This window comes from Rattus rattus, chromosome 1 (genome assembly GCF_011064425.1).
Source record: "Rattus rattus isolate New Zealand chromosome 1, Rrattus_CSIRO_v1, whole genome shotgun sequence".
NCBI lineage: Eukaryota > Metazoa > Chordata > Mammalia > Rodentia > Muridae > Rattus > Rattus rattus.
In genome coordinates this window covers 35,196,118-35,223,387 of record NC_046154.1, presented here as the reverse complement: position 1 = coordinate 35,223,387, position 27,270 = coordinate 35,196,118, and the positions used below count along the sequence as shown (strand labels likewise).

The window sequence follows — 27,270 nt, the reverse complement described above, 5'->3', positions numbered from 1 at the left end:
TGATGTTGGGTCTCTTCATCCCTTTTACTTCTTGAGGCAGGGCCCTCTGCTGAGCCTGGAGCTTGCCCATTCTGGCTCCTCTAGCTAGCTAGCTTGCTCAGAGTCCCATCTTTGCTACACACTTCTGCACTGCCTTTATGTGAGTTCTGGAAATCGAAACTCTGTTCCTCTTGCTTGTATGCTTTATTCATAGAACCATTTCCCCGATCTTCCTCTCTCCTTGTTTATATCTTACCACTTGAATGTGGTTCTGAACCTGTGCTATACATTAGGGGTCATTGGAAGGTGTCAAAAGCACTGCTCTGGGTTACAGCAGTTAGCAAGTGTGCGAGTAACTGTTGACAGCAAACTTCCAAAGCCAATATCTTTAATGTACAGTTTGTTGTTACTCTGAGGTCTTCCTCTTACCTGGTAGACATGTTTGTGTACTTGGAAAGCTGAATTTGGCTTTCAGCCCTGCTACTCTATAACTGGACTCTTTGGGTTTCATCTTCCTCTTTGGCTATGTTAGAATAGGAACATGTGCTGGGCTTAGAGCAGCAGCTGTCAATATTTTGTTGAGAGCCATTAGTAAATATTTTAGGCTTTAAGGGTCCTACATTGTCTCAGTGTTTAAAGCCCTTTTTTTTTCCCCCAACATTTATTTATTTATTATGTATACGTCATACAGCTTTCTGCCTGCATGTATGCCTGCAGGCCAGAAGAGGGCACCAGACCTGATTATAGATGGTTGTGAGCCACCATGTGGTTGCTGGGAATTGAACTCAGGACCTCTGGAAGCGCAGACAGTGCTCTTAACCTCTGAGCCATCTCTCCAGCCCTAAAGCCCTTTCTGTTGTTGGAGGTGTTAGGGTCAGATAGAGCCTGAGCCATGGCATCCCTCACCGTTGGGGTTAGCCCCCTGCCATTCATTCATTCATTCATTCATTCATTCCATCCACTCATTCATAGAGTCTTACTATATAGCCTGGCATACTCTATATAAATCAGGCTGGCCTTGAACTCAGAGATCGGCCTGCCTCTAGCTCCCGAGTAAGTGCTCTGTCAAAGGTGTATACTACCACCCATCTTTAATAAGCCAGCTAGGCAGGCAAGCATGGTGGACAGTGTGGAAAGCAGGTGTGTTCACTGTTGCCACACTGGTAAGAAGAACAGGTAAAGAAAGGGTCCAGTAACATCTCACTCCAACCCTGTTCACCTTTGTGGTCTTGACCTAACGTTTAGGTTTAAGTAGTGTGTAAGGTCAACATCCTGGTCATGGTGTGGAGTTGCAGCACTGTCTCAGCTCCAGTCTCTCATGCTGGGTGGTCTGACAGGAACTCTGTGAAATGTCTTCCTTAGTTCCTTATCTAATGTCACTAGGGTTCAACACTTTCCTTTTCCCAGCATGAGATTTCTGGGGAAATTCCAGTTCCTCAGGGATCAGTATAGACTCTGGGCCAGTAGGAAGGGCACAGCAGTCTTTTTAGAATAGCTTCATTCCTCAGGCTGTCGAATCGCCACCAAGCCTGAAGGCCTGAGTTTTGATCCCCCAGACAACCATGTGGTAGAAGGAGAAAACCAACTTCTGAAGTCACCCTCTGACCGCCAACCCTCCGAGGCCACTTACACTTTTGCTCTGGTACACTGTGGTTCTTTCCTTTCAAACACTTGCCAGGGGGCTCACCTCCAGGAGCCAAGGAAAATCATGTTTAATCACCAGTAATTAAATATATTAAATATAATGTCAGTCAATTAATGTAGTACTTACTGTCTGCTGGCACTGTTCTAAACACTTTACATATATTAACTCATCAGAATACTCAATGAAGAATGTAGATACATTCATTATCTTCACTTTACAGATGAGGAAACTTAAGGCAAAAGTAAAAATTAGCTCTTTAACCTGTCAAATGAAGGCTCCAGCTGGGTAAGGAAGCCAAAACTTAAAAGTCTGCCCCTTTTCACTGTGTACAGAACTGCCGTCCCAGACGCAGACACTCGCTTCCAAGTTATGGGGCTCCTCAGATACCACGTAAACCATCAGATAGGACAGCAGGCCTGGCCTGGGCATCTTCATCTGCACACAGATCACTCAGAGATTTACTTTTAATTATGTGTACTTATGTCCATGTGAGTACATGCACTGGCATGTGAACACAGGCACCCTTGAAGGCCAGAAAGAGGGTATTGGGTCCCCTGGAGCTGGACTTAAGAGGGTGTTGTGAGCCACTACTGTAGATGCTGGGACTGAATTCAGGTCCCCTGCTAGAGCAGTGCTTGCTGTTACCTGCTGCCCAGTCCTTTAGCTGAATTTCTGCTAAATAAAGCTGAGAGGCCCGATTGCCATGATTCTGTAGCACACTCATTCTTTCTAACCAAGAGTAGTTGTAAATGTCAAAAGTAAACCTCTTAAAGTGAAGTCAGCTGAGAGTCAGCACTTCCCCTGTTGAGCATCTGCTTAGTTAATTTGGTGAAAGGAAGTCAGGTCTCTAGGTGGAACTGTTGGCCTAAATCTGTAATCCCAGTAGTGGTGAGCCCCATGCATAGCCAAGATGGAGGAGGACATGGTCCACATCGGGTGCACCAGGTCAGTCAAGGCTACACAGTAAGACAAACTGGGCAGCAGTGCCACCCACACTCCTTTAATCCCAGCACTCAGGAGGCAAAGGCAGGTGGATCTCTGTGAGTTGAGGGCCAGCCTGTTTTACAGAGTGAGTTCCAGGGCAGCTAAGGCTACACACACAGAAACCGTCTTGACAAACCTAAATAAATAAAATCAGACAGTTCTTTTTGGTACCAATTATTCTTTAAAGGAATTTTCTTCCTTTCATCTGCATATGTCCACCCTTCCCTTCCCATCCCCCAGAGCTCACAGTGTCACCAGGCTTGGTGGCAAATATCCTTTCCCTCTGAGCTATCTCACTGGCCTGGTGAGATATTTTTTAAAATTAGTATGAATTGGGTGTGATGGTAATTTACACAACTTTAGTCTCAGCACTTACGGGGCAGAGACATAAGTGGATCTCTGAACATTTGAGACCAGCCTGGTCTACATAGACTAGTTCAGGCTAGCCAGGGCTACATAGTGAGACCCTGCCTCAAAAAATAGATAAGTAAATAAGTAAATAAAAACTGTCATGGATGAAAGTTGAGGTAGATGGGGAATATGAGGGGAAACAGGGACTAGGAATCCTAAAGTTTTGGTTTATTACCTAGGTGGTTCACTCAGACACAGGAGAAGGTGACAGGCTCAGTTTTCACTCAGACACAGGAGAGGGTGACAGGCTCAGTTTGCGGCATGTCCGGTTTCAGGGGCCTGTTTGGGGTGATGATGGTGATAGAGGAAGGAGGCATAGCCCTAGCTAGTTGACTGACTAAGCTTTATTGGCACTCTAAAGAATGGCCCTAGTCACTGTGCTTTTGTTTATGTGAATCATCTCACTGTGACAAGAATTCTGAGGGTAGGTGTAAGATCACCCTTACTTGTAAGTGGAGAGTCTGAGGCGCAGTAGGGTTGACTTGTCTAAGCTCATGACTAGTGAGTGGCAGAGCCGGAGCCTTGGTCAGGCAGTCAGACCTGTACTGTTAATCCCTTTGTTGTACTCTGGACAGCTTTCACTGAGAGGGAAATGTTCAGATCCATCCACGGGTCTGGTGCCACAAGGAAGACACAGACTGCAGATGTGGGCTTGGGAATTGTCAGCACAAGTAAGTGTAGACACCAGGGTATCCACAGAGGTTGCTGAAATGGCAGGCACCTGCCTAAAGTCAGGCATCTATCAGCAGTATTCATGTGGTAGGCATTGCTAAGAGATGAGGGGCTTGCCTGAGACAGAGGAAGGGCTAGTGAGATGAGGAAATGGTGCTACTGGAGTGTCAGAGGAGAGCAGTTCCCACGCTGGAGTGCTCAGCAGTAGCGTATTGGACTTTCTGGAGCTTGTTCTGAAAGTTGAGTGAGCGGTGTTGTATTTGGCAGGTAGGTGACCTCAGTAAGTGACATCCACATAGTACTGGACAGTGGGGGCAGCAATCAGAAAAGACAGGTGGTGGCTGCATTGGTCTGTAAAACCCAGGCTGTGGTCTTTTAGCTAAGTCTAATCTGAGGAGGGAATGGTTGAAGGACTTCAGGATCTGATGTGGAGTGGGAAGGAAGTGAGGTCTAAAGGGTCAGTAACTTGGAAGAAAAGAACCAAGTGAGGGAGCCGCACTCACCCTGTGTTTCTGCTCCTTGCAGCTACAGAGCGGGCTCTCTTTGCTGTAAGCCATCTCTCCTGCCCTAAACATTTTATTTTTAAAATGCCCTACTCTCTAGCCCAAGCTATCTAAGACTTCACTGTGTAGTTCAGGCTAGTCTTGATCTCACAGCATTCCTCCTGTCATAGCCTCCCTCCACCCAGGCCCCCCCTTTTTTAAATTAAGACTTGACCTCAGTGAGACTAGGAACCCTTTTTTTGTAGGGAGCGTTAAACAAGAGTTGGGTAAGCATTGGACCACTGATTACATCCTCAATCTTGCTTTTCTGTTTCTTCTTTTCCTTCCTCCCTTGCTACCTCCGTCCCTCTTAGGTTGTCCAGGCTGGTCTTGAACTTGTAGTCCTTCTGCTCAGCTTCCCAGAATTCATTGAGATCAGAGCAGGAACTTTTCTTAATCTTCTTTACGTCCTTCACATCTGACATGTAATGGGCTTATTATTGAATGTATGTTGTGACAAGTCAGTTATGATAGCTAATTGACCGACTTAAACCTCTAATTAAGTGTTTAAAAAATTCTTCAGAGCCTTGAATTAGTGTGAACCACGTATGTTTGCATGCACCACAGCATGTGTAGGTCTGAGGATGGCCTGCGGGGTCTTTCTCCTTCACCACAGTAGTCCCAGTGACTGAGCTCAGGCCATCAGGCAGCAAGCACCTTCACCTGCTGAATCATCTTTCCTCCCTAAACTCTAAATTTTAAGAACATTCCAGACGTCACAAAGAAACCGAGTTATCACATTCCTTTTCTTTTTTAAATAGGGTCTCTAACCCAGGCAGGCTTTGAATTCCTTATGTGGTGGTCTAGGATGATTTTGAACTTCTGTTCTCCTGTCTTAGAGTGCTGTGATAGCAGGCCTGCACCACCATACTCAGCTTATGTAGTGCTGGGGAGTTGACTCATGACCTCATTCATGGTAGGCCAGCACTCTATCAGCTGGTCTCCCTCGTAGTCATTTCTGTGTGCTCCCATCCCAGGCTCCCAGGGGAGCAGGGAAGTGGAGCAGAGAGGCTTGCTGTCTTTGAAAGATTTCTTTTTAGCTCTTCCAGTTTCCAGACTGACTGTTGTATTAGCACACTGAAACTAACTGAAGCTGCGCACGAGGGTGTATGCAAGGCATTTAGCCACAAGTCTGATTTGACCTGTTGAAAAAAAATGTCCTAGACATAAATAAATAATAAAGTTCTAGGCATGACTAGAGTTTCTGAGATATGAATATGCTAAACCTGGGCCAAATAGCATTTTACAAAATAATTAGGGGTTAGGGATTTAGCTCAGCAATAGAGCGCTTGCCTAGCAAGTACAAGGCCCTGGGTTCGGTCCCCAGCTCTGGAAAAAAAAAAAAAATTTTGTTCTGGGTTGTGTTATTTTATTTTTGTTCCTCTTTTTCTGTCTGTGGCACTAAGGACTGAACACAGGATGTGCTGGACAAGTGCTTGCTCCCCACTGAGCTGAGCCTTCAGCTCCCTGGTTGTGTGTGTGTCTTGTATGTGCCAAGTGCCCAAGGAAGTGAAAAGAATGCATTGGATCCCCTGGAACTGGATCCACAGTTGGTTGTGAGCTGCCCCATGGCTCCTGAGAACCAAATCCAGGTCCTCTGCAAGAGCAGCAAGTGCTCTAACTGCTGAGCCATCTCTCCAGCCCTGGCTCTACCTTTTGGGTTTTTCATGGTCTTTGTCTATCAGGTTTTATTTGTAGAGGCTGATGATCAAAGCTACAAAAACATGGTTTTGCAAGTATAACAGGCCCAGAGAGAAGGGTTCATGGGAACAAGTACTTTTTTTTAGACGTGAAGGAGCCCTTTAGTAGAGGACAGATGAGGCAGGAGATGTCTGGCCACGAGTCTAGAGAGACAGCAGCCAGCAGAGGTGTAGCTGAAAGAGCCAGGCTTGGGCAAGCTGGGCTTGCCCTTACCTCGCCCTCTGTAGGTCTCAGGCCCTGAATTGAACGCAAGCCTCGTGAATACAGGAAACTTAGGTTGCTAGTCCCCAGAGCAGGGATCGGAAGGACTGTTATACCTCAGAGATCAGCCACTGGCAGGCTGCAGAATGTCAGACCACAGCTGCCCTTGCACCTGTCTTGGTCTAGTGTTGCCTGTAGGTTGTCTGTCAGCCTGCACAGCGTGAGGTCATAAGTAAAGTCAGAGAACCACAGCGTGTCCTGCATGGTCTTCTCTTTGATACAGGGATACCAAGGAAAGTAGATTGGAATATGGACCACCCAGCTTTATGGTCTTGGAGGCAGTGGGCCAAGAGCCTGTTGCAAGTCTCTGGTAGCCATTCGGTTTCTCTATGGGGGTCATAAAGTGAAGGCATAGGACAGCAGCTGCTGCCTCATCCTGGCTTGCAAGGTCAGGTCAGAGGCCATGGGACCTTTTGTTGTTTGCTGTTTCTCTCCTTGCCCTCTTCCCCTCCTTATTTCATTTAATTTTTGAGACAGGGTCTCATGATGTAATTTTGGCTGACCTGGGACTCCTGCATAGACCAGGCTGGCCTTGAGTTCACAGAGGTCTGCTTACCACTACTGGGTTTGAAGGCATATGCTACCACACTTGGCTCATTTTTGTGTTTTGAGGCAGGGTCTTTCTATGTAGCCAAGGCTGACCTAAACTTGTGATCATATTCTTCTACTTCTTAAGTGCTAGGATTTCAGATGTACACAAAATGCCTGACCTAAGATATCTCTCACTACTACTACAAGAACTTTTCCCATGGAGATTTTATGTGAAACTCCAGCTTTTGTTATCAGTATTTTCTTCCACTTGGCACATAGACAGTACCGAGAAGGACAAGGCAGGTGTCCGAGACAAACTGTCCAGCAGCTGTCTGGTCTTGCGTTTGGTGCCCACAAGCTCCTAGTTGCCATCACTGTCATTGCCTAGGAATTTGGGCTGCTGCTGTACAGGCTGAGGGCACTCACAGAAGTGTTCTTTGTGGCCACGTCTGGACTGTGGAAGAGCTGAGAGACTGGGCATGCCTTTGGAGAGCGGTACCTGTGGATGCCTTTGGGACCTGGAAGATACAGGCGCAGAGTCCTTGCAGCAACGAGAGGATGCTCTGCATTGCAGTCTTCCGTCTGCAGGTGGACCTGGGTGGAGCTGCCAATGCTGAGCAGAGAAAAGACCATATTGACCTCAGCCTTCCTTATTGCTTAGAAAGCGTGGTATAGCTTCAGGGAGCGATGTTTCAAGGCCTCCCCTCCCCTGGGTCACTTCCACTGAATGACTGTCCAGTCTGAGTGACAGGTACTGTGCAGGAGGGCTTGGTTGAGACGTGAAGGAGAGGATCTGGAGAGGTGGGTAGCTGGTTAGTTAGACACTAGGTGAAGGGTTGTGTGGTGAGGGAGAGGATCTGGAGAGGTGGGTAGCTGGTTAGTTAGACACTGGGTGAAGGTTGTGTGGTGGCTTCATCAGTAGTCAGCTGCTATTTTGCTGATTTAAGTTGGTTATAAATTTGTTGTGCAGATGGAAGAATCCATGATGTGGTCAAGGGATAGACTGCTGGGGATGTGTCTCTCTGAGACACTTCCTTTGTTCTCCCCTTGCACACGCACTGGAAGATAGTGGACCTGCGTAAGCTCTGTTTCCAGCCAACAGTGGCAGCAGAAAGGTCATTAAGGTCAGTTTAGAGGCCATGGTGATGTCAGTGATGTCAGCTGGGACTGCAGAGCTAGCCCAGAGCCTGAGCGCTCCACCCTGCTTTGGAGTGTAAACACTTTGAAATTTCTAAACACTAGTGTCCCCAGAGTCTCATCTTTACATCCTTGTCAGCATTTGGTTTTTTGTTTGTTTGTTTGTTTGTTTTTTGTGCTCCTTTATTTGTTTCTGGTGGTGCTAAGGACCTGTCTCACTTGCTAGACAAGTGAACCCCTAAGTCACACTCCCAGCCTCACCTGAGACCCTAAAGAAACAAACACTAAGCTGAGCACAGCGGCACAGATCAGAAACCTCAGCATTTGCAAGGCAGAGGCAGGGCATGAGCTACATAGCAAGTTCCAGGCCAGCCAGGGCCACATAGTAAGACACACAGAAAGAGACAGACAGACAGGTCTGTCATCTAGCTTTAGTTTGGAAGCTGGCAGTGTTGCAGATCTTCATTATCTTTCTCATAGTTACACTTGGCATAGAACACTGTACGATGTGATTGTGACCCAGTGACACTGCAGCAAACCTAGTCTGTAGACGTATATTCTGTGAAATCCACATTAAGAAGCCGCCTGACTAAGATTTCTAGTGACAGGAGTCCTTATTTCATGCCTTTTTTGTTTTTGTTTCTTTGAGACAGGAGCTCTCCATACAATGCAGGCTGGCTTTGAACTTGTGGCCCTCAGCTTCGGCCTCTCCAATGATGGGATTACAAATGAGTGTACCATGTTCTGCTCACCCATATCTCTATGTCTTATCCCAATTAATCTGATGCTATAGGAGACAAAGGATAACCTTACTAATGTAACTCGTTAGTAGTTGATTTTTTAGGGTTGGGAATTTAGCTCAGTGGTAGAGCGCTTGCCTAGCAAGCACAAGGCCCTGGGTTCGGTCCCCAGCTCCGAAAAAAAAAAGAAAAAAAAAGTAGTTGATTTTTTTAATTTTTATGTGAATTATAATCTTTACTCCATGAATATAAGTTAAACTGTCAATATTTCATTTTTCCTGATATCCTTGGCATTTGTATGTACTGTAAACCACATGGTAAGCAGTTCTGTGTGTAATAACTTGGGCCTACTTCTGGGACTACCTTCTGTCAGAATTATACTTAACGTGTTTTTTTGTTTTGTTTGTTTGTTTGTTTTGTTTTGTTTTGTTTTGAAGGCAGTGCTTCCTTGTCTTGAAAGACATGGCTGTCCTTGAATTTGTCTGTAGACCAGGCTGGCCGAGAATTCAGAGTTCTACTTGCCTCTGCTGCCAGGGTGTAAACTTGCTCTCCCCCTCCCCCCATCGTAAGGGCCTCTAGAACAGTGGTACTCAATCAGCAGGTTACCACCCCTTTGGTGGTAGTGGTGGGAAAGATTGAATGACCCTTTTACTGGGGCCACCTAAGACCATCTACATATCATCTTTACATATTAAAGGTATATAGCATTAGAAAGAGTCTCTGCCCTAGAAGATATTTCTAAAGGCAGATCTCAGGATGAAAGTTTACTTTGAGTGTCTGATAGAAAAATGGTATAATACAGAGCCACAATGCTTAGCAAGTACCAGGTAAAAACAAAGTGCATTTTATCTGGATTAAGTCATTCAGCCCTCACAAGCCTCTGAGTTAGGAGTTATTACCTCTGTGCACTTAAGAGGGATTGGGTTCAGAGGAGTTGGTACCCTTGTACTCCCAGAATAAAAGCCAGGAATTGGCAGAACCAGGAGATACCTGAGGAAGCAAGGCGCCGGGGCTCTTCCTTGTAACCATAGCGCTGTTCTTCACTTACCTGACACTCGTGTAAGTAAAGGGAAATGTGAGCTGGAAAACACCTTTAACATCCTTGGGGCTCTGTGGGACTTGCTGTTTGTTGGTTCGGTGCTTACAGAATCAGTGGTTACAGAGAGAACATTTATCCCTGTTCCCAAACTAGTATTTTCAGATCTGGTCTCTATCTGAGTGAGCCCTTCCATCCAGACAGGGAGCTCTTGCACTTTTAGTAGAATTGGCAGGTCAAGAGCTCGCGGGTAGCATTGCCTGTGGTATATAGACTTTAAGTGCTGACCTGAGCAGTCACTGGGCAGATGATGATGTCGCTAGTAGAGCAGGGCAGTAGTGAGGATCCACGTGTGTTCGGTGTGTCTTCGTGGACTTGCCACTTCCTCATAAGTGGAAGCAATCTGACAGGAGCCCTGCAACCTCTTAGAGCCCTGCTTAAGTCCAAGAGCTGCCGAGCCTTTGGGGCAGTTGTGAGCAATGCAGAAATGTTTTCCTTTCTGGAGACTGAAGAGCGGACGAGAAGCTGTTTAAATGCCTAGAGAAGTCTTTGGTACTTGAGAGTTCCTTCCTGGCAGGGATTTACATACCTCCTTAATCTCTTAAGTCAGGCGAACAGCTACGGTGTGGCAAGCAAGACAGCACTGTTTTCTTCTTGCTCTGACTTCACTTTTGTGCTTCTGGTTTTGCTTCCAGACAAAAGCTAGACCTGTTGCTTGGGGTCAGCCAAGTATTTGGCTGGAGGAGAGATAGACTGTCACTTCTGCTCATCAAGTGTGTATTCTGTGGAGGCTGATGACTCTCTCATTTATGTTCTTCCTCATAGGTCTATGAAGGGCTAGACATCATCACCAATAAGGTCTCTGCCCAGGAGCAGAAGCTGTGCCGGCATCACATGATCAGCTTTGTGGATCCACTCGTGACCAGCTACACCGTGGTGGACTTTAGGAACAGAGCCACTGCCCTGATATCCTTAAGGAAACTTAGCACCCACCCCTGGAGGGTTCCTAGTGGTGGTTTACTCTAAGCAAGGGCACTTACACTCAGTAAAGCTTCCCTCAGAACTCATTAGAAATGCTGTCCCTTGGGCTCCACCCCAGATCTACTAAGTTAGAGTCTACACTACAACAAGAGGTCTGTGTGGTTCCTTCTTTTTAAAGTTTATGTATTTTTATTGTATGTGTGCACATGTGTGTGTCCTGTGTGTGTGGAGGTCAGAATACAACTTTCAGGAGTCAGATCTCTCTTTTTTGTTGAGGCAAAGTCTTTTTGGTGTTTGTCATCCTGTGTATTGCAGGCATTCTGACCCATAATGAGGTTCTAAGTGATTCTCTCGTTTCTGTCTCCTATCAGTATGGCTGCTGGGATTATAGATGCGTACACCATCTCCAGCTATCCATTTATTTATTTATTTACTTTAATTTTTTATTTCATGTGCATTGGTGTTTTGCCCACATGAATGTTTTATGAGAATGTCAGATTCCCTGAAACTGGAGTTACAGACAGTTGTGAGCTGGCATGTGGGTGCTGGGAATTAAACCTGGGTCCTGAGAGAAAGAAGCCAGTGCCCTTAACTACTGAGCCATCTATCTAGCCCTTCACATCTGGCTTTTTATGTGGTCCCCTGGGGTCTAAATTCAGGTCATCTGGCTTGCTAGCTCCTCCTTTACCCATTGGGTCATTTCACCATCCTACATGTTAGGGACATTTGGGGAAAACATTTTATGGCAGGGATACTGGTTTGGAAGTAGAAAATCTATGGTGTAAGTCTGAAATTACCTCTTTTGACCATGTTGTTTTTACCAGGTCAAACACTGCCCACAGCATGGAGCTTCAGACCTCTGCTCTATAGAATGGGGATATGAAATTATACACTTACAATGATAATGAAGTCACTGAAAACCTCACAGGAATTGTTGAGTAGGGAAGGATTTTGAAAAATGGTTCTGCATAAAACTAAGACATTTTTGAGAACAAAGGAACTTGGTGAGGGGGTTTATACCTATAACTTTAACTCTATGGGAAGCTGAGGCAGGAGGATTATGCTTACATTGCCAGTCTGGGATATCTGATGAGACTATCTCAAAACCATAACTACTGGAGAATGTAGTCCAGTGTTAGAGCACTTGACCAGTATAAGTGAATGAGGTCCCAGGTTCAATCCCTAGTAACAGAAAAAAATCCTGAACCATTAAGTAGAGGGTGTATGGGCAATAACAGTTATAACATAGGTGAAATTGTAACACAGGGGCCAGTGAGAAGGCTCAATGGGTAAAACACTTGCCATGTAAACCTGAGGGCCCAAGTTTCATCACCAGATCCCAGAGTAGAAAAGGAGAAAATTGATTCCAAAAGTGTGCGTGCGTATGTACGCGCACACGCGGAACAATGGGAAACTCAGTGTATGTTGAAATGGATGTATATATTTATCGTATGTATTTCAGAATGGTAAAGAATGAATGGAAGCCCTGGGTGGTAGTACATACCTTTTATATTAGCACTTGGGAGGCAGAGACAGGCAGATTGCTCTGAATTTAAGGTCAGCCTCCAGGACAACCAGGGCTACACAAAGAAACCTTGTTTCTGAACGAACAAATGAAAGAAAGAAAGAGAAAGAAAGAAAGAAAGAAAGAAAAGAAAGAAGGAAAGATAGATAGATAGATAGATAGATAGATAGATAGATAGATAGATAGATAGATAGATAGATTGATTTTTGCGTCAGTAAGGGTGCCCATCAGGACAGCAGATACAGGTGGGCTGCTTGCCTAGATGCACAAAGCCCAAGTGTGATCCCCAGCGCTGTATGAACTGGGTGGGCATGGTGGTGTGTTCCTGTCATCCCAGCACTTGGGAGGTAGAAGCAAAGAGGTCAGAAGTTCAAGGTCACAGCAGCATAAGAAATTCTAGGCAAGCCCATGGGAGAAAACTTGTCTCAAAAAATAAAAGGCGTATCAAACTAGAACCCCTAGGCACGTGCCCTAGGATCTCCTGTTCAGGCAGTTTGACATAGGTATGCATCAAAATTTTGCCATTAATAGCAATAAACACCCAAATGCTTACTCTCAAAGAATGTACAAAATTTGCTTTACTCATAGAGGTTCTTTGTAACAGTAAAAATGAATAAATTGTATCCACATGCATCAATCAGCATAGAAGGATTGTATAAATTATATAAATGTTGAGAATTACAGGATACATGTGGGGTTTTGCCACAGTTGTAACTACAGAAGTTAGAAAGCAAAACTCAGCTTGGCACAATGGTGCACACCTGCAATCCCAGCACCTAGGAGTGGGAGAAGGCCATTGGCTGCAGCAATTTGAACCCAGCTTTGAGCCAACAAGACATATATAAACTTGGGGAAATGTTTATAAAATAGGGAACAAGTGACCAATGTTCTTAATAAATGAAGGACTCTCTTGTGAATGCGAAGATCCTTACAGACCTGCTGTGTAATTCACATAGGAGCAAGCACAGATGATAAGCATGGAAAAGGTTTGTCCTCCTTACTAATCATGGGCATGCAAATCCAGACAATGAGATAGTGTTTTACCTATCAAATGGGTAGACTAAAATGGAGATAATTTCAAGTCTGCCTACTTTGCAGGGCTGTTGTCAGATGAGATAGGATATATATGAATGAATCCCTTTCAGATTGACAGCTATCACCAAAGATGAGGTCTTATTCTGAGACAGGCAGGATGTTCATAAAGAGTGACACAGTGTGGGAAGGGCTTGGCGTTTTCCAAGCACAGTAGCAGCAGAGGACGACTTCACCAGACTAGCTCTAGGCTAGATTCGAGATTTGCTTAAGAGCATAAAAGTCACAGTGTCAAACTGAAAGTATTCCAGTGAGCTCCAGAATCCCAGTGCATGAAGATGGAGAGTTCAAGGCTAGCCCATACCTGTGTCGGCAGGCTTGGTGGAAAGCACCTTTACCTACTGAGCCATCTTCCTAGCCCCTGTCTGTTTTTTGAGCTAAGATCTGTGTAGTCCTGGCTGGTCCTATATTTGCTATGTAACACAGGCTGGCCATGAACTGATAGAATTATTCTGCCTCAGCATCTTGAGTGCTGAGATTATAAGCTGTTATGCTGGTGCCAGCCCTCTGCAATCCTCTGTTGATAGTATGTTCTTTCTTACCAGTTAGAAGGATTCTGGTGGAAACCCCCATCTAGTTCTACACTGCAGGTTGGCTGGCAGGAAGAAGGAACAAATGAATGATTAACTGCATATTAAAAATCAACTCTTTTTAAACAAGCAGAGCCCTAGGTAAAGCAAGTAATTATCTGCTCAACAGAAATTCTAAAGAGAATTCTAAGAAGCAGAAATACGTGACTGCAATAAATTGAGTACTTCCTGGTTTTCGGGCATTGCAGTAGAGGCCTTAGACACAGTTACAGTTAATGTTCCTAAACACTCTGGAGTCTTACAGATGAGAAAACTGAAGCTCAGATAGTTTGAGCAGCTTGCCATGAGAATCGAAGTCTGGTGAGGTCTGGAGACTCTGACTCACAGCTGTGGTGTGGGAGAACTAGCCTATGTCTTATCTCAGAAAGCCAGGTCACACACTGTGTGTCACCTTGGTGAGCATCCTTGGGAAGAGCAAGACCTAGACATTTCTAGAACCAGGTGTGATCATGAATTTACGTCTGGTTTTCTTTTTTCTTGTTTCTGTTTTTAAACAAAAAATATTTATGTGTGTAAATGTTTTGCCTACATATATGTCTGTGCACTGTGTGCATGCCTGGTACTCGTACAGGTTGGATGAGGGCATTGGATCCCTTAGAGCTGGAGTTACAGATGGTTGTGAGTTGCCATGTAGGTGTTAAGGATTCAACCTGGGTCCTTTGCAAGAACAGCAAGCACTCTTCAGCATTAAGCTATCTCCAAGTCCCCTCATGTTTTGTTTTTTGAGACAAGGACTCATATATCCCAGGCTGGCCTTGAACTTCTAGTGTTCCTGCCTCCCCTTCCTGAGTGCTGGGATTACAGATATGTGCCACCACACCCAATTTATGTGATGCTCAGATTAAGCTCAGGGCTCTCATCCATTTACTAGGCCTGGTTTATGGAAGTCCCTCCAGGCCTAATGGAAAATGATTCCATGAAATTACAGGAAGCACGAAGACAGGGCACTCCCTTTTGCTTCCTCCCTTTAAACATACGTGACTTTTAAAAATTTTGTTAACTATCGTATTTTATGTGTCATATGACTGCTTGCATATGTCTGTGTACCACATATGTGGCTGATGCCTGGGAGGGCAGAAGAAGACAATTGATTCCCTGGGGCTGGAATTGTAGATGGTTGAGAGCCACATGTGGGTGATGGCAATTGAACCAATTCTCTAGAAGAGCAGCCAGTGCTTTTAACCATTGAGCCATCTCTCCAGCCCCTCTGCCTGCCTGCCTGCCATCCGTCTGTCCGTCCGTCTTTCCTTCCTTCCTTCCCATTTTTTTTGGGTGTGTGTGTGTGTGTGTGTGTGTGTGTGTGTGTGTGTGTGTGTGTTGTATACTTGTTAGTGTGTGTGCATGTAAGTGCATGTGCACATAAGCATAAGTGGGTGGAAGCCTGAGGTATGCATACATGTGCTGGCCTTTGTGATTTCTTGTTAAAACTCTTCTTCCCACATGAGTCAGTATCCACTTATTGATATTAAATAACTTTCTTAATGTTTACATTGAAGATATTTTTGCTCGAGACAAAATTCCTATTGTGGTGGGAGGAACCAATTATTACATTGAGTCTCTGCTCTGGAAAGTTCTTGTGACTACCAAGGTAAGTCTAGTTTACTTGTAACTCACTACAGAAATGGCTTCCCATTCATTTTCATGCTAAATAATTTTAGTGGGAGGAAGGTTGACTCTTAACTGTTTCTTACAGTCAGCAGCTGTAATTTTCCTACTTAGTATTCTGAACAAATGCCACCTCCATATGTGAAATATACTCCTCCAAGCTGGCCTAAGGGTAGGGGTTGTGTGTGGGAAAAAGGCTCTGTGGATTAATTAGCATCCCTGTAAATTAGCAGTACATCTGTCTGACTCAGCATTTCCCGGCTGCCGGCATAGTGTATGTGTCAGAGACGTCCAGCACTGACCCTTTCTGTGAGGTGCTGCTGTGTGGAACAAGACTGGCAATGGCAATGTGCTGGCGGTTCTGGCCCACTCTTCGGTCATCCTTAGGGAAGGTGGACTAGATTGCTGAATGTGTAAACTCGATGTGGTAGCCCAGTTAAACAAGCAGAGTAGCCAGTCCTTCCCTGAGAGGCAAGTGCCCTCACTCTTTGTTACTGTGGCCTTACAGTACTTACCCTACATACTGGAAACTGTAGTTTATGATCTCTTTCCCACTGTATGGTACGATCTTCAGATCCATCTCTGTTCTTTATTCCTAAGGCTTAGCAAGATGCCTGCCCATTATATAGTCTGAATGTTTATTGAATGTTGGATTACATTTATTTGTAAACTTTCATGTACTAGCCCCAGGGAATGGGCACTGGGAAAGCGGTTGATCGGAAAGTAGAACTTGAAAAGGAAGATGGTCATGAACTCCATAAACGGCTAAGCCAGGTGGATCCAGAAATGGCTGCCAAGCTACACCCACATGACAAACGCAAAGTGGCCAGGTAAGAAAGCCTGGGTCCATTGCCCCAGAGTTCCTTTAGAGATCGTGGAGACAGTAAAGTGTTTGTTTGACCTGGGTGATAGAGGGGCTTGGTAATAGTGGAAATTGATTTGTTGTTCTAGTTCAGTGACTTGGAGGCCGTGAGTCTGCCTCAATCCATCTCCCTCAATAACCAGTTGCACTCTGCTTTGCTGTTACATTTTAAAGGCACAGTACTGTATTGTTTTTCCCCAGGGCCTATGTAATCTTGCTTCATTTTCTATTTGATCTTTGCTTGTATAACAGTTTTCATATAAAATTTTTCTGGCATGTGGTTCTTTTACATTGGGACTTGAGTTTCATAATTTGATTGTGCAATGCTGGGTTGTGGCTTTCCCAGTAGCTTTCCCAGTGGGCGGTGGTGTTTATCAGTGAGCTCACCTCTGCACATGGAAACTTTGTAGCAGGGAAAGAAGTGGTGAATAAACTCCCCATGTGCTTTCTGAGAGTGTTTTGGAATTGAAACTTCATATATTGCCTTGTTTTTCTTCGGCTCCGTGTCTGGCACAGGAGGCGATCTAAGGAAGGGTTTACTGTGTGCTACCAACACACATCACCTGCTGTGGTAACATTAGTGTTGGGGGCTTAGAGAGTATTCTACTCAAAAGATTTTTTAATACCTGTGTTTCTTAATACTTTTCCATTATTCTGCCTTAGGAGAGCCCTTTAGGAATGCTCCCACCCCATTGTGCCCTCTTCCAATGAAATTTTACATTAAAGAAGACAGTTTTTCCCAAACAGGTTTCCTTGGAGGGCTACATTCCAACCGTTTTTTCCTCCTCGAGAAGACGTTATCACCATGGTGAGAATGATAGTCTAGGGAAATGCTATTCTACTCAGTAGGCATATTTTTTTCTTGTTGAGTCAAGATCTCATGTAGTCCTGACTGCCTTAGTCAAGGGTGGCCTTGAATTCCTAGTCTTCTCTTATCAATAGTGCTTGGAATCTGGCATTTGCCGCCATGTCGGACTCTACACATTTTATTTCAAGCCAACCCTTTCCTTTTTTATTTTTAGCAGTTCAGGAACATTGTAGTGAACATTGCATTTACAGTTCTGCGTGCTATGATTTTTAGAATCTGTCTCTACTTTTCTCTCCTTTCCTCATCAGATCTCTCTCTCTTTCTCCCTTTTGGTTTTTCGAGACAGGGTTTCTTTGGTTGTCCTGCAACTTACTCTGTAACCAGGCCTTGTACCCAGATCTGCCTACCTCTGCCTCTGCTGGGATTAAAGGGGTCACCACCACACCTGGTTCAGACTTTTATTTTTTATGCTGCTTGAGAACTGTGTCTCAAGAAGAATCACTAAGTTTCAAGCAAGAACTCTAGCGTCTCTCCTGTAGGGAAGATGGGAACTTTTATTGTCACTCTTTTGGGTGGAGTCTGTTCCCTTCAGTAGGTGAGGTGCTGTTAGGTTTTCTCCTTAGATGGTCTCTGTGTGGCCGTAGCTAATGAACAACAAGGGCTGTCCCTCTGGTGTTCAGGAAACAGAAGTAGGTTAGGAGGGGAAGGATTGCTTTCCAGCTGTACGTTGCAGCCGTCCAGGTGGGACTGTGTAGCTTTGGGAGCTCAGCTGCCTGGTGCTGTAATGTAGCAGACTACACGGAGAGGAGTGTGTGGGCTCCGTCTTTGATAGTCTTTGTTCCAGGAGAGTGTGCTGGATTAGCCAGAAGTGTTCTTGATTAATTTTAGACATATTTAAAAAGAAAGTGGATGAGCTGGATGTACAGCATGCTTTGGCACTGTGGGAAAGGCTCTCCAGCGAGACCAGACTTGTTGGCTTGTACAGAGTGTCCCAAACAAGCTTGTACTGCACACTTGAAAGTGAGTCTCCTTCTGTTTGTGCAGAGGAAACCTGTTATTTCTGATCCCGTTTAACTAATTCTAGAATGTGTTTTTAAAAGAAGAGTGTTATTTCTCACCCAGAGTTTAGGTGCCTTTCTGAATAGCTCTGGGATTAGAGTAAAGCCAGGGCTTCTTGGTTTGGGAATTTATGCATGAAGTTGAAAAATGAGGCTTTCTGCAAGACAGTCTTTCTCTATTCCAGTTCAGAATGAATATTCCTAATGGGTTCCCCACCCCACCCCTTTTTTTAAACAACTTAGGAGCTTGCAAGTGTTTGAAGAAACAGGAATCTCTCACAGTGAATTCCTTCATCGTCAACACGCAGAGGAAGGCGGTGGTCCTCTTGGAGGCCCTCTCAAGTTCCCTAACCCATGCATCCTCTGGCTTCATGCTGACCAGGCAGGTAAATGCTTTGGTCTAGAGTCTGTCTAAGGCAAAATGAAGAATACAATTGTCAAGCGCTTCGAACCACCGGTGGCTGACAGTGAACACTAGTGTAAGCTACGAAGTTTATCGTGTCAGCCACCATGCCTTTTGCTTTGGGCCCCATGCTGTTGTTCCCTTAGGTGTTTCTGGAAAGCAGGGAAGAGTACCGGTTTTCAGATACCAGAGCAGGGCAGTAAGAGACACGCAGAATGAAGAGACTGCTGTTGAGAAGGTTGAAAGGTCAGAGTGAAGGAAGGTTTCCTATAGCCAGAGGTTTCCTGTCTGACCTCATGGTTGGCTGCTGGTTGGGTCACTCATTAGACCTAAGAACTGAGTGTGACGATTGACTAGCTAACCTGATAGCATTCGTTGCTAAAATATCCTGCTGTCCTGTGCTGGGATCTGTTTGATCCAGCAAACATTCCTTGAACACTCAGTGGTGAATCGCCCAGGCTTGAAAACATTGTTTCAACTACACCCTTAGTCTGCTGTCTTCTAGTTCTGCGAGTTCTCTCTCTTTCTCTTTCCTTCTTTCTTTTTTATTCATTCTGTTTACATGAGTACACTAGCTGTCTTCAGACACACCAGAAGAGGGCATCAGATCGCATCACAGATGGTTGTGAGCCACCATGTGGTTGCTGGGAATTGAACTCGGGACCTCTGGAAGAGCAGTCAGTGCTCTTAACCGCTGAGCCATCAAGAGGTAGCAACAGTGAACAGATAGGGCAGGCAGTCCTAATTGTGAGGAGAGTTCATTCTGAGTCATTCTCAGTTAGAAGTTTATGGAAGAATCTAACTTTTCTGTAATGAAATGTTTTTACAGTCCAGCTTTACACCACAATTCAGAATAAACTACTGGCGTTGCCTCATGGCAGTGCTGTGTCTGGTTGCTACACCTATGTGATGATGGCCTCCCACTCACCTGGGCAGTTAAAGCTGTACCATGCAGCTGTACCAGGAGGTCACCTGAGGAGGCTGATGAAAATAACAGGGTAAAAAAAATTATGACAAAAGTTAGGGAAAGTCAAACACTGGACATGGTAATGCACTGCCCTTTACTTCCAGCACTCAGAGGCAGAGGGAGGTGAGTCTGTGAGCTCCAAGCCAGCCTGGTCTACAGAGTAAGACACTGTCTCAGAAAACCAAAGAGAAAAGGAAAGTCAACCAGGGGACCCTTGGCCACTTTGAAAAGCAGTGGGTGTGTAGTCCACTGTAAAGCGCCTGCCCTTGGTTCCAGCTGTCATTATATGCTATTCAAATAACAGGAAGGCGTGTGCTCTGTTCTTTTTTGCTGTCCACTTACACAGTCCAAAGGTCAGGTAAATACAATATGAATCTTTATATCAGAGGAATCCTTTCATTGGGATAGAAACCCTTCCTGTGGCAGGCAGCCTGGTCAGTTCACGGTGTGAGTGTAGTAGGCACTGGCACGCACTGCTCATTCTCGGGCTGTTTTGACTCAAGTTCTAGATGAGCGCCTGGATAAGAGAGTGGACGACATGCTTGCTGCCGGACTCTTGGAAGAGCTGAGAGATTTTCACAGACGCTATAATCTTAAGAACGTTTCAGAAGATAGGTGAGGATTTGCCTGCTGTTCCCCTTTGCTTGCCCATGGTTGCAAGAGCATAGACAAGACTAGCACTGGCCCCGGATCTACTTGCTAGTCCTCGGCCTTCGCGATGGCAAGAGCTGTTGAAGGAGGTTATTCCACCTGTTGGAGTGGAAGTCGGCTTTTTTTTTAAAGGCATTTCCAGAAGTTACTTTTAAGGAAGTAACCTGGCCGCTGGTGGGGTGGGAAGGGGACCATTTCAGTCAATAAATGATCAGGACCTCACTGTTGTAATCAGTGACAACCTCCAAGGCCCCTGCTGGCTTCCAGAGGCTGTAGCTCACTGCTGACACTCTCCTGTTCCCAGCCAGGACTATCAACATGGTATCTTCCAGTCAATTGGCTTCAAGGAATTTCACGAGTACCTGACCACTGAGGGGAAATGCACACCAGAGACTAGTAACCAGCTTCTAAAGAAAGGTGTGAATTCCTATGTGTAACCTAGCCCTGGACATCCTCGGGTGATAGTCTGAGCTGAGGCTAGAAGAGTCTCGGCTAAAAATCAAGATCGTTATCTGTGAAGTCTAATGGTGTGCTTATTTCTTTTGTTCGTGGGCTGGGAGGGTGCTGACTCCTAACAGAAAGAAGTGCTTACCCAGGTGCCATCGTGTCTGCTGTATCTTGCAGGGGTTGAGGCTCTGAAACAAGTAACTAAGAGATATGCCCGGAAACAGAACCGGTGGGTTAGAAACCGCTTTTTGAGCAGTAAGTCCCACTTTTCTTCTCATCCTTTTTGACAGAATGTTGATCTGCCCTAAGAATTTGGCCCCCAAAGTCTTTTGCATAGATAATTGTTTGGGGGGGTGTTCTGGTGATGTCTCGGGGGGAAAAAAAGAGAAACAAGTTTCCATTGAAGAGTTTTCTTCTTCCTTGCGCAGATGGTGGTGGCTACAAACAGGGCGCAGGAGCAAGCAGTGTAAGAGCAGTGAGCGGAGTAGGGGTTGAGGGCTGGGTCTGACTTCTGTGTTGTCCCTGTAGGGCAGACAAATCTTCAGGGAACTTCCCTAGTTAAAGTGCCTCTTGGTCTGGTGTTCTTTACTAAAGAGAGCAAAGTAAAATGCTTCTCCTTGCTTTATTTTTGTGATCATATACATAGTACTTGAACTGCTTCAAATGAAACTTTAATTGGACAGAACTTTTTTGGGGACTGGGGTTCAAGGCAGTGTTTCTCTGTGTAGCTCTGACTGTCCTGGAACTCGCTCTGTAGACCAGGCTGAACTTGAACTCACAGGATTCCCCCTGCCTCTGCATCCCAAGTGCTGGGATTGAAGGCGTGTGCAGTCACTTCCAGACTTGGACAGAACTGGGAGAGGGAAGAAAGTCTCATGCTGCGTCTTTGGCACAAATGTAGTGCTGTATATAGTTGAGTTGAGGCTTCAAGGTGAAGGTAATTGTCTCTACAGATAAGAACATGAAGACCTAGTGAAAGCCAAGTACCTCTCCTTCCCTTCACCCCTGGCTTCTAGGCAAGAGAGCCCAATACAGGCCTGACTCTGAAGTCATGTTTCATTTAGCTATGCCATGGGCTACCCGGCATTCATACTGACCCTCAAGCCCCCAGTTGTATGCTGATGAGCTAAAAGGAGATTACTTTAAGTGTAGTGAAACTCCACTTTTCTCTTGTGAACACTGTAAAATACACTTCTGAATCATCCCCAGTTACTTTCTGCCAGTTCTGCTTTCAGTTACAGGTAAGGCCAGCTGAAGCCTCTGCCCCTGGTCTTCAGTGCCTTTGACGGTGTACACTTTGGTGTATGGTGTCACTTCCTTCCGTTTACCCTTTGCCTCCTATCTTAATAGATGGGTCCCATCTTAGTCTCAGCTGAACTTGATGTTCAGAACCACAGATCTCAAGTAAACTTCCCTTCCCATGTCTGACAGTAAGTCTGAAACAAAAGCTTTTTGTAATGAGTTAGAACTTCCTCTTGTGATAAGGCCATAGTAACTCCTGTCTCTGAGGCCGGAGGGGTTAATGGCACCTCATTCTGTGCAGGCTCAACCCTGGTGCCAGAGTGAAAGGCACAGCTGCCCTGTAAGTCAAGAGCCACATTTGATTGGCCAGGACCAGTCTGCTGGGATATGGCCTGGCAGAGAGCCAGAGGGACTTCCCCACCCCAGCGTGGCCTTGGACCCACGCCAGAAATAGCAGCTGGGAGCCGAGAACTTGTTGAAAGGTGCTTAGACGGGGCACAGAAGCCCAACAAAGGACTTAGAGGAGAAAGGGAAATGTAGAGTGGCCTAGAAACAGGTGCAGAGCTTGACTGAGGCCAGGTGTGCTGTGGGTGCTGCCTGCACTCTCCTAGTCTCACCTTTCCTTGTGTCGGTCAGCAGGTGTAGGCCAGTTCGGTCTGTGGAGAATCTTATTTGTGGTTGGCACACTCAAAAGGCCAGCACCTGCCAGCCGTTGGCATCCCGATGCCTTTGATATTTTTTGTCTGTGTGACAATGCTTCTTGCCTTCAGGTACCTGCCTTCACCTGGCTGTAGAAGGCAGTCTAGTATGTCTGTGGGATGCAGAGGCCAACTGAAACTAAAGTATTCCAACACGGCTGGCTCAGATGCATGCCTTTTCCTCCTTCCTCCAGTCCACATCCATTCAGAAGTGTTTACCAGAGAGTGGGGTTTGAATCGTCCTTTACGCTACACACGGTTCTTACAGAAGGTGTTGAGGAACCTGGCATTGTACTACATGGCTGTAATCCCATCACTTGGAAGGTAGAGAGGCAGGAGGATCAGGGGTCTAAGACCAAACTCAGGCACATAGCGAGTCTGAGGATAGCCTGAGCCAGGCAGGCCACATGAGTCTCTGAGCCCCCTCCTCAAAAGCATGGAGGGCAGGGTGAGATTCAGTTAGCCCCAAGGCTAGTAGAGTAAGCACTCACTCAAAGCTTAGCTTAGTTCCTCTTTAAAGTACTGTCTTTGTATCATAACGGCCCACGTAGAGGTCACCAGAGCTGTTGCTCCATTTTGATTTCCTTACGGATTAAAGCTTCCTCACCTAAGTCCCTGTTTACACGGTTGTGCATACTACACGGTCGTGCATACTTCCTGCCTGGGGCTCAGGCTCATGGGTCTTGGAGGCTATGGCTCAGGTTCGTAGTGGAATGAATAGAGGGCACAGTGTCACTCCTTTGGCCCTGTGTGCCCCGCTTGAGGGTTTTAAGGGTCTTGGAAACAGAATAGATTGGGATTTATAGGCCAGGTTCTCACAACTTTTCTTTGTCATCGTTAGGACCTGGTCCCAGTGTCCCCCCGGTATATGGCTTAGAAGTATCTGATGTTTCCAAGTGGGAGGAGTTTGTTCTGGAGCCTGCTCTCAGTATAGTCCAGAGTTTCATCCAGGTGACTATTAAGGAGGCCGGCGGTTGGGATTGCAGAGTACTTTCTTTTACTGGCACTTCCGCTGCTATTTTGGTGAGCCAAGTGTCTTTCCAGTGGGACAGAGCAGCAGGGCTGACTGCTGTTACATCTCTGGAGCTGGTTTTGCTTTCACTTCAGAAAGGTTGTTGCTAAAATCTGTTAACCCACCTGCTCTCTGGGGATGAAAAAGGACTCTTGGGAACATCCCATTCTCTTTTAACATGAGAGACTTGTCCCCAGATCTCTTTGCATTGAATGTCCCTGTTGCTCTCTTAGGGTAGCAAACCTACAGCCACTCCAGTGAAGATACCATACAGTGAAACTGAGAACAAGAGAAGTTACCACATGTGTGACCTTTGTGACCGGATCATCATTGGGGACCGGGAATGGGCAGGTAGAGTGCAGATGAGGGGCTGTGGGGGGGATTTGGGGAAATATATTTGGGTGGGGGGGAGTCACACTTTCTAAAACTTAGTCTTTAACAGTTGAATGTTGAGTCAGCTTTGTAACAGGACAGATTCCTGAGAACCTCACCCAGACTAGGGAGTTAACTCTGTAGCCTGACACACAGAAGACCATCACCCTCCAGATGCAGCTAGAAGGGGAGCAAACTACCGAGAGACGTCTGTTGGCCTTTCCTGTGTGGAACTTAGTTGTGGGACAGATAGAAATGAAGTCATTAGACAACTCCTGCAAGCTGGTCGGGAACAGAAGCACAGCTGGGAGGCAGGGGCATCATAGGGTCCTCAGGCCCACAGCTCTTTCAGCATTACTTGTTGAACTGGTGAGTGGCTCAGACTGTGATGGAAGATGGGAAGAAATGCTGTGAGAGCTAGCCTGAGCTAGCCTGTCCCAGCCACAGGAAGCCTGAGCTAGCCTGTCCCAGCCACAGGAAGCCCGCTCAGAGTGTGCTCTGCTGGGCTATCAGAGTAGATGTTTCTCTCCACATCACCCCATACAGTGATTAGGTCTATTAACTGGAATCTCTGGCAAAATGCTCCCCATTGTCAGAGACGGGGACGGCCGTGTGCCCGAACAGCAGAAGAAGCCCTGATTGTTGTTGGCGTATAATGATGAAAGGGGAAGAGAGAGGGCGTCTGATTGCTTTGTAAAGGAAACTTAGTGGTCGATTTGTCGAATGTCCTTTGGGGGGAGCCTTTGTGAGCTCGGCTGTGTGAGCCTTCTATAGTGCCATCTGTCGAGTCCGTGCTCCCATCCCCTGCTGCCATGGAGAGCAGCCCAGAGCCCAGATTTGCCTTAAGCTCTAGTTAGAGAATAAAGTTGACTCTTCTTCCCACATAAAGTCTCTTAGCTTCTAAACTCTGCCACACTCATACTTCGAAACCTTTTTTTCTTAATGATGCTTTTAATATGCATAAAAGAATTTAGCCTGGTGACTTGAGTTCAATGCCTGGAACCAACATAGTAAAGGGAGAGCCACCTTCCACGTCCACAAGTCTCCCACCCATATATACACACAAATAAGTAAAGAAATAAGCTTAACAGTCAGCCTGGTCCAATCAGCCTGGTCATCCCTGTGCTTAGGCATTCCCTAAGGAGGTGTCTTCCCAGAGAGGATAGTAAGAACGAGCCTATATGACAGTGTCAGCGGGTAGAAGTTAGAAGACAGTTGGTTCACGTAGCAAACCTGCCCAACAGAGCCTTAGCCAGTGCTTAGCCGGGCCTAGAACCGTGCACTTGGGAGATGAAGACTGGAAAAGCCTAAGTTTGAGGTCAGTCTGGGCTACCTAGTAAGACCTTGTCTTAAACAAATAGTGATAAACAGGTGTCTACTCTGTTATTTATGAACAGTTTAAAAGAGTGTATAGTTATCTTTAAATGTTTTCTCTTTGTCTTGTTTATTTCTAGAAAACCCTAATGACTTTTTGTTTATTTGGTATTTGTCTTCTCAGCACATACAAAATCCAAATCTCACTTGCACCAATTGAAGAAAAGAAGAAAGTTGGACTTGGACGCTGTCAGTGCCTTAGGAAGCCAAAGTAATTCACCAGACAGTGAGCTGGAACGCAGAGAGGGGAATCCTCAGGACAGCGTGATCAAGAGCTAAAGGCCAGTGTTTGAGAGACATGCCCAGTGACCTTTGCAGAGATGTGGGGATCGAGCCCAGGAGGGAGGGGAGTGTCTCTCTTCCACGCCTGGGCTGAGGAACACTGGGCAGAAAGCCCCACCATCTTCTGTCATTCTGTGGCGTGGTCTGCACAGGAAACAGCAGGCCTTTCAGCTCCTTGTGTGCCTGTTGTGTCTGGTAATGATGTGGCTCAGGGTGGGATTTTTTTTTCTTTGAACCTTAAAGGTTTTATTTTAGAAAGAGGCACAGATTGCACATTTTCTACTTGAGGATCTTTTTTAGTGGTGAATACCAAGATTCAGTACATCCTTTAAAGAGAGTTCTTGTCCCTGGCGCTGGCTAAAAATAGTCTCATTTCCAGATGCTTTTGTAGATGACTGAAGTATTGTAAGGCACAGTCAGGAGTTCTGGACAGGAGAACGGCAGGAAGGAGTGGCCCAGAGAGATGAGTAAGCGAGCTGCCCCAGCTCTGAATCTGCAGCAGAGGGGGTCAGGCCGAGGTGGCTGTGACCTGGATCGTGAAGGCTAATGAAAGAATCTGTGTCCCTTGAGCTGCTCCTGTGCATGGTGGCCGTCGTCGCTGGCCATCTAGGGCAGACACGATCAGATTTCTTTGAAATGTAAATAAAGATTTGTAAAAGCCCTGTAGTGTATGTACAGCATGCTGCACTGTCAGTTGATAGCTGTTTCTCAAACTCCACAGTCACCATAGATGTAGCCGTACACGGAACACTTACACTCCTCACCAGTCCCAGAGTCCATTAGAGAACTTTGGGGGACGGGGAGGAGCACCTCTGATATCCCCTGGTGTAGAGGGAAGTCCGAGGGACATGGAAGCTGAGACTGCAGTGTAAAAGGGAGGGGAGGAGCCTTTTGAGCCAGGTTGATGGTGCAGGCCTTCAGTCCCAGGCCTTGGGAGGCAGAGGTAGATGGATCTCTAAGTTCAAGGCCAGCCTGGTCTGCAGAGTGAGTTCCAGAACAGCTAGGGCTACACAGAGAAACCCTGTCTGAAAAACAACAGCAAAAGAGCATCTCTGCTGGACTTAATTTTTAGAATCCCAGACCTTGGAAGGCCATGGAAGAAGAATCATGTGTTCTAGGTCAGCTTTGACTATATATTGAAACCAAAACAACCCCACACAACACAAATAAGTCAGTTCCGTAAATTACACGTCACTCAGGCCTGAGACCCAAGTTAGATCCACAGAACCCAGAGAAAAGGCCTGGCATGGTGGCACCTGCTGCCGTTCCTACTGCATACCACATGCACGTCTGTCCTCTGACACCTGCAACGAGTTACAGATGATTGTGACGAGCTCTGTGGTGCTGGGAATCAAACCCAGATCTCTAGAAGAGCGTCAGTGCTGTTAACCAGCGAGCCATCTCCAGCCACACAATCTGATCTCATCTCCTGAGGCAGAAGCAGGATTCTCTCTCTGCTACTCTGTCTAGCCTAGTATAACATGCTGCTGGCAGACAAGTGAGAGGCACTGTCAGTAAAGTGGGAGTGTGGTGGGTCAGAGACTCAGTGGGTAAAGTACTTTCTCTGGAAGGACAAGGACCTGATTTCTAATCCCCAACACTTGGAAGCAGAGAGGGAAGAACAGCAAAAGGCGGATCTCTAGGGCTCTGCCTGCCAGCCTA

The 27,270-nt window shown here is 46.0% G+C and overlaps 1 protein-coding gene across 2 annotated transcripts in view; it reads left to right on the top strand.

Annotated features, from left to right (window-relative positions):
* Positions 1 to 26,279, top strand: part of Trit1 (tRNA isopentenyltransferase 1) — a 42,911-nt gene extending 16,632 nt beyond the window's left edge. Inside the window, exons 2-11 of one of the 2 annotated variants that reach the window (XM_032898786.1) lie at positions 10,465 to 10,605; positions 15,317 to 15,415; positions 16,117 to 16,262; positions 18,404 to 18,546; positions 20,034 to 20,145; positions 20,486 to 20,598; positions 20,806 to 20,883; positions 23,410 to 23,519; positions 23,814 to 23,931; positions 25,451 to 26,279. In XM_032898786.1, the coding sequence (XP_032754677.1) occupies positions 10,465 to 10,605; positions 15,317 to 15,415; positions 16,117 to 16,262; positions 18,404 to 18,546; positions 20,034 to 20,145; positions 20,486 to 20,598; positions 20,806 to 20,883; positions 23,410 to 23,519; positions 23,814 to 23,931; positions 25,451 to 25,605 (1,215 nt within the window). In that variant the 3' untranslated portion in view covers positions 25,606 to 26,279. Of the gene's footprint in view, positions 1 to 10,464; positions 10,606 to 15,316; positions 15,416 to 16,116; positions 16,263 to 18,403; positions 18,547 to 20,033; positions 20,146 to 20,485; positions 20,599 to 20,805; positions 20,884 to 23,409; positions 23,520 to 23,813; positions 23,932 to 25,450 lie in introns of those variants that run through there. The other variant, XM_032898795.1, reaches the window with a different exon arrangement.
* Positions 26,280 to 27,270: the final 991 nt, after the last annotated feature.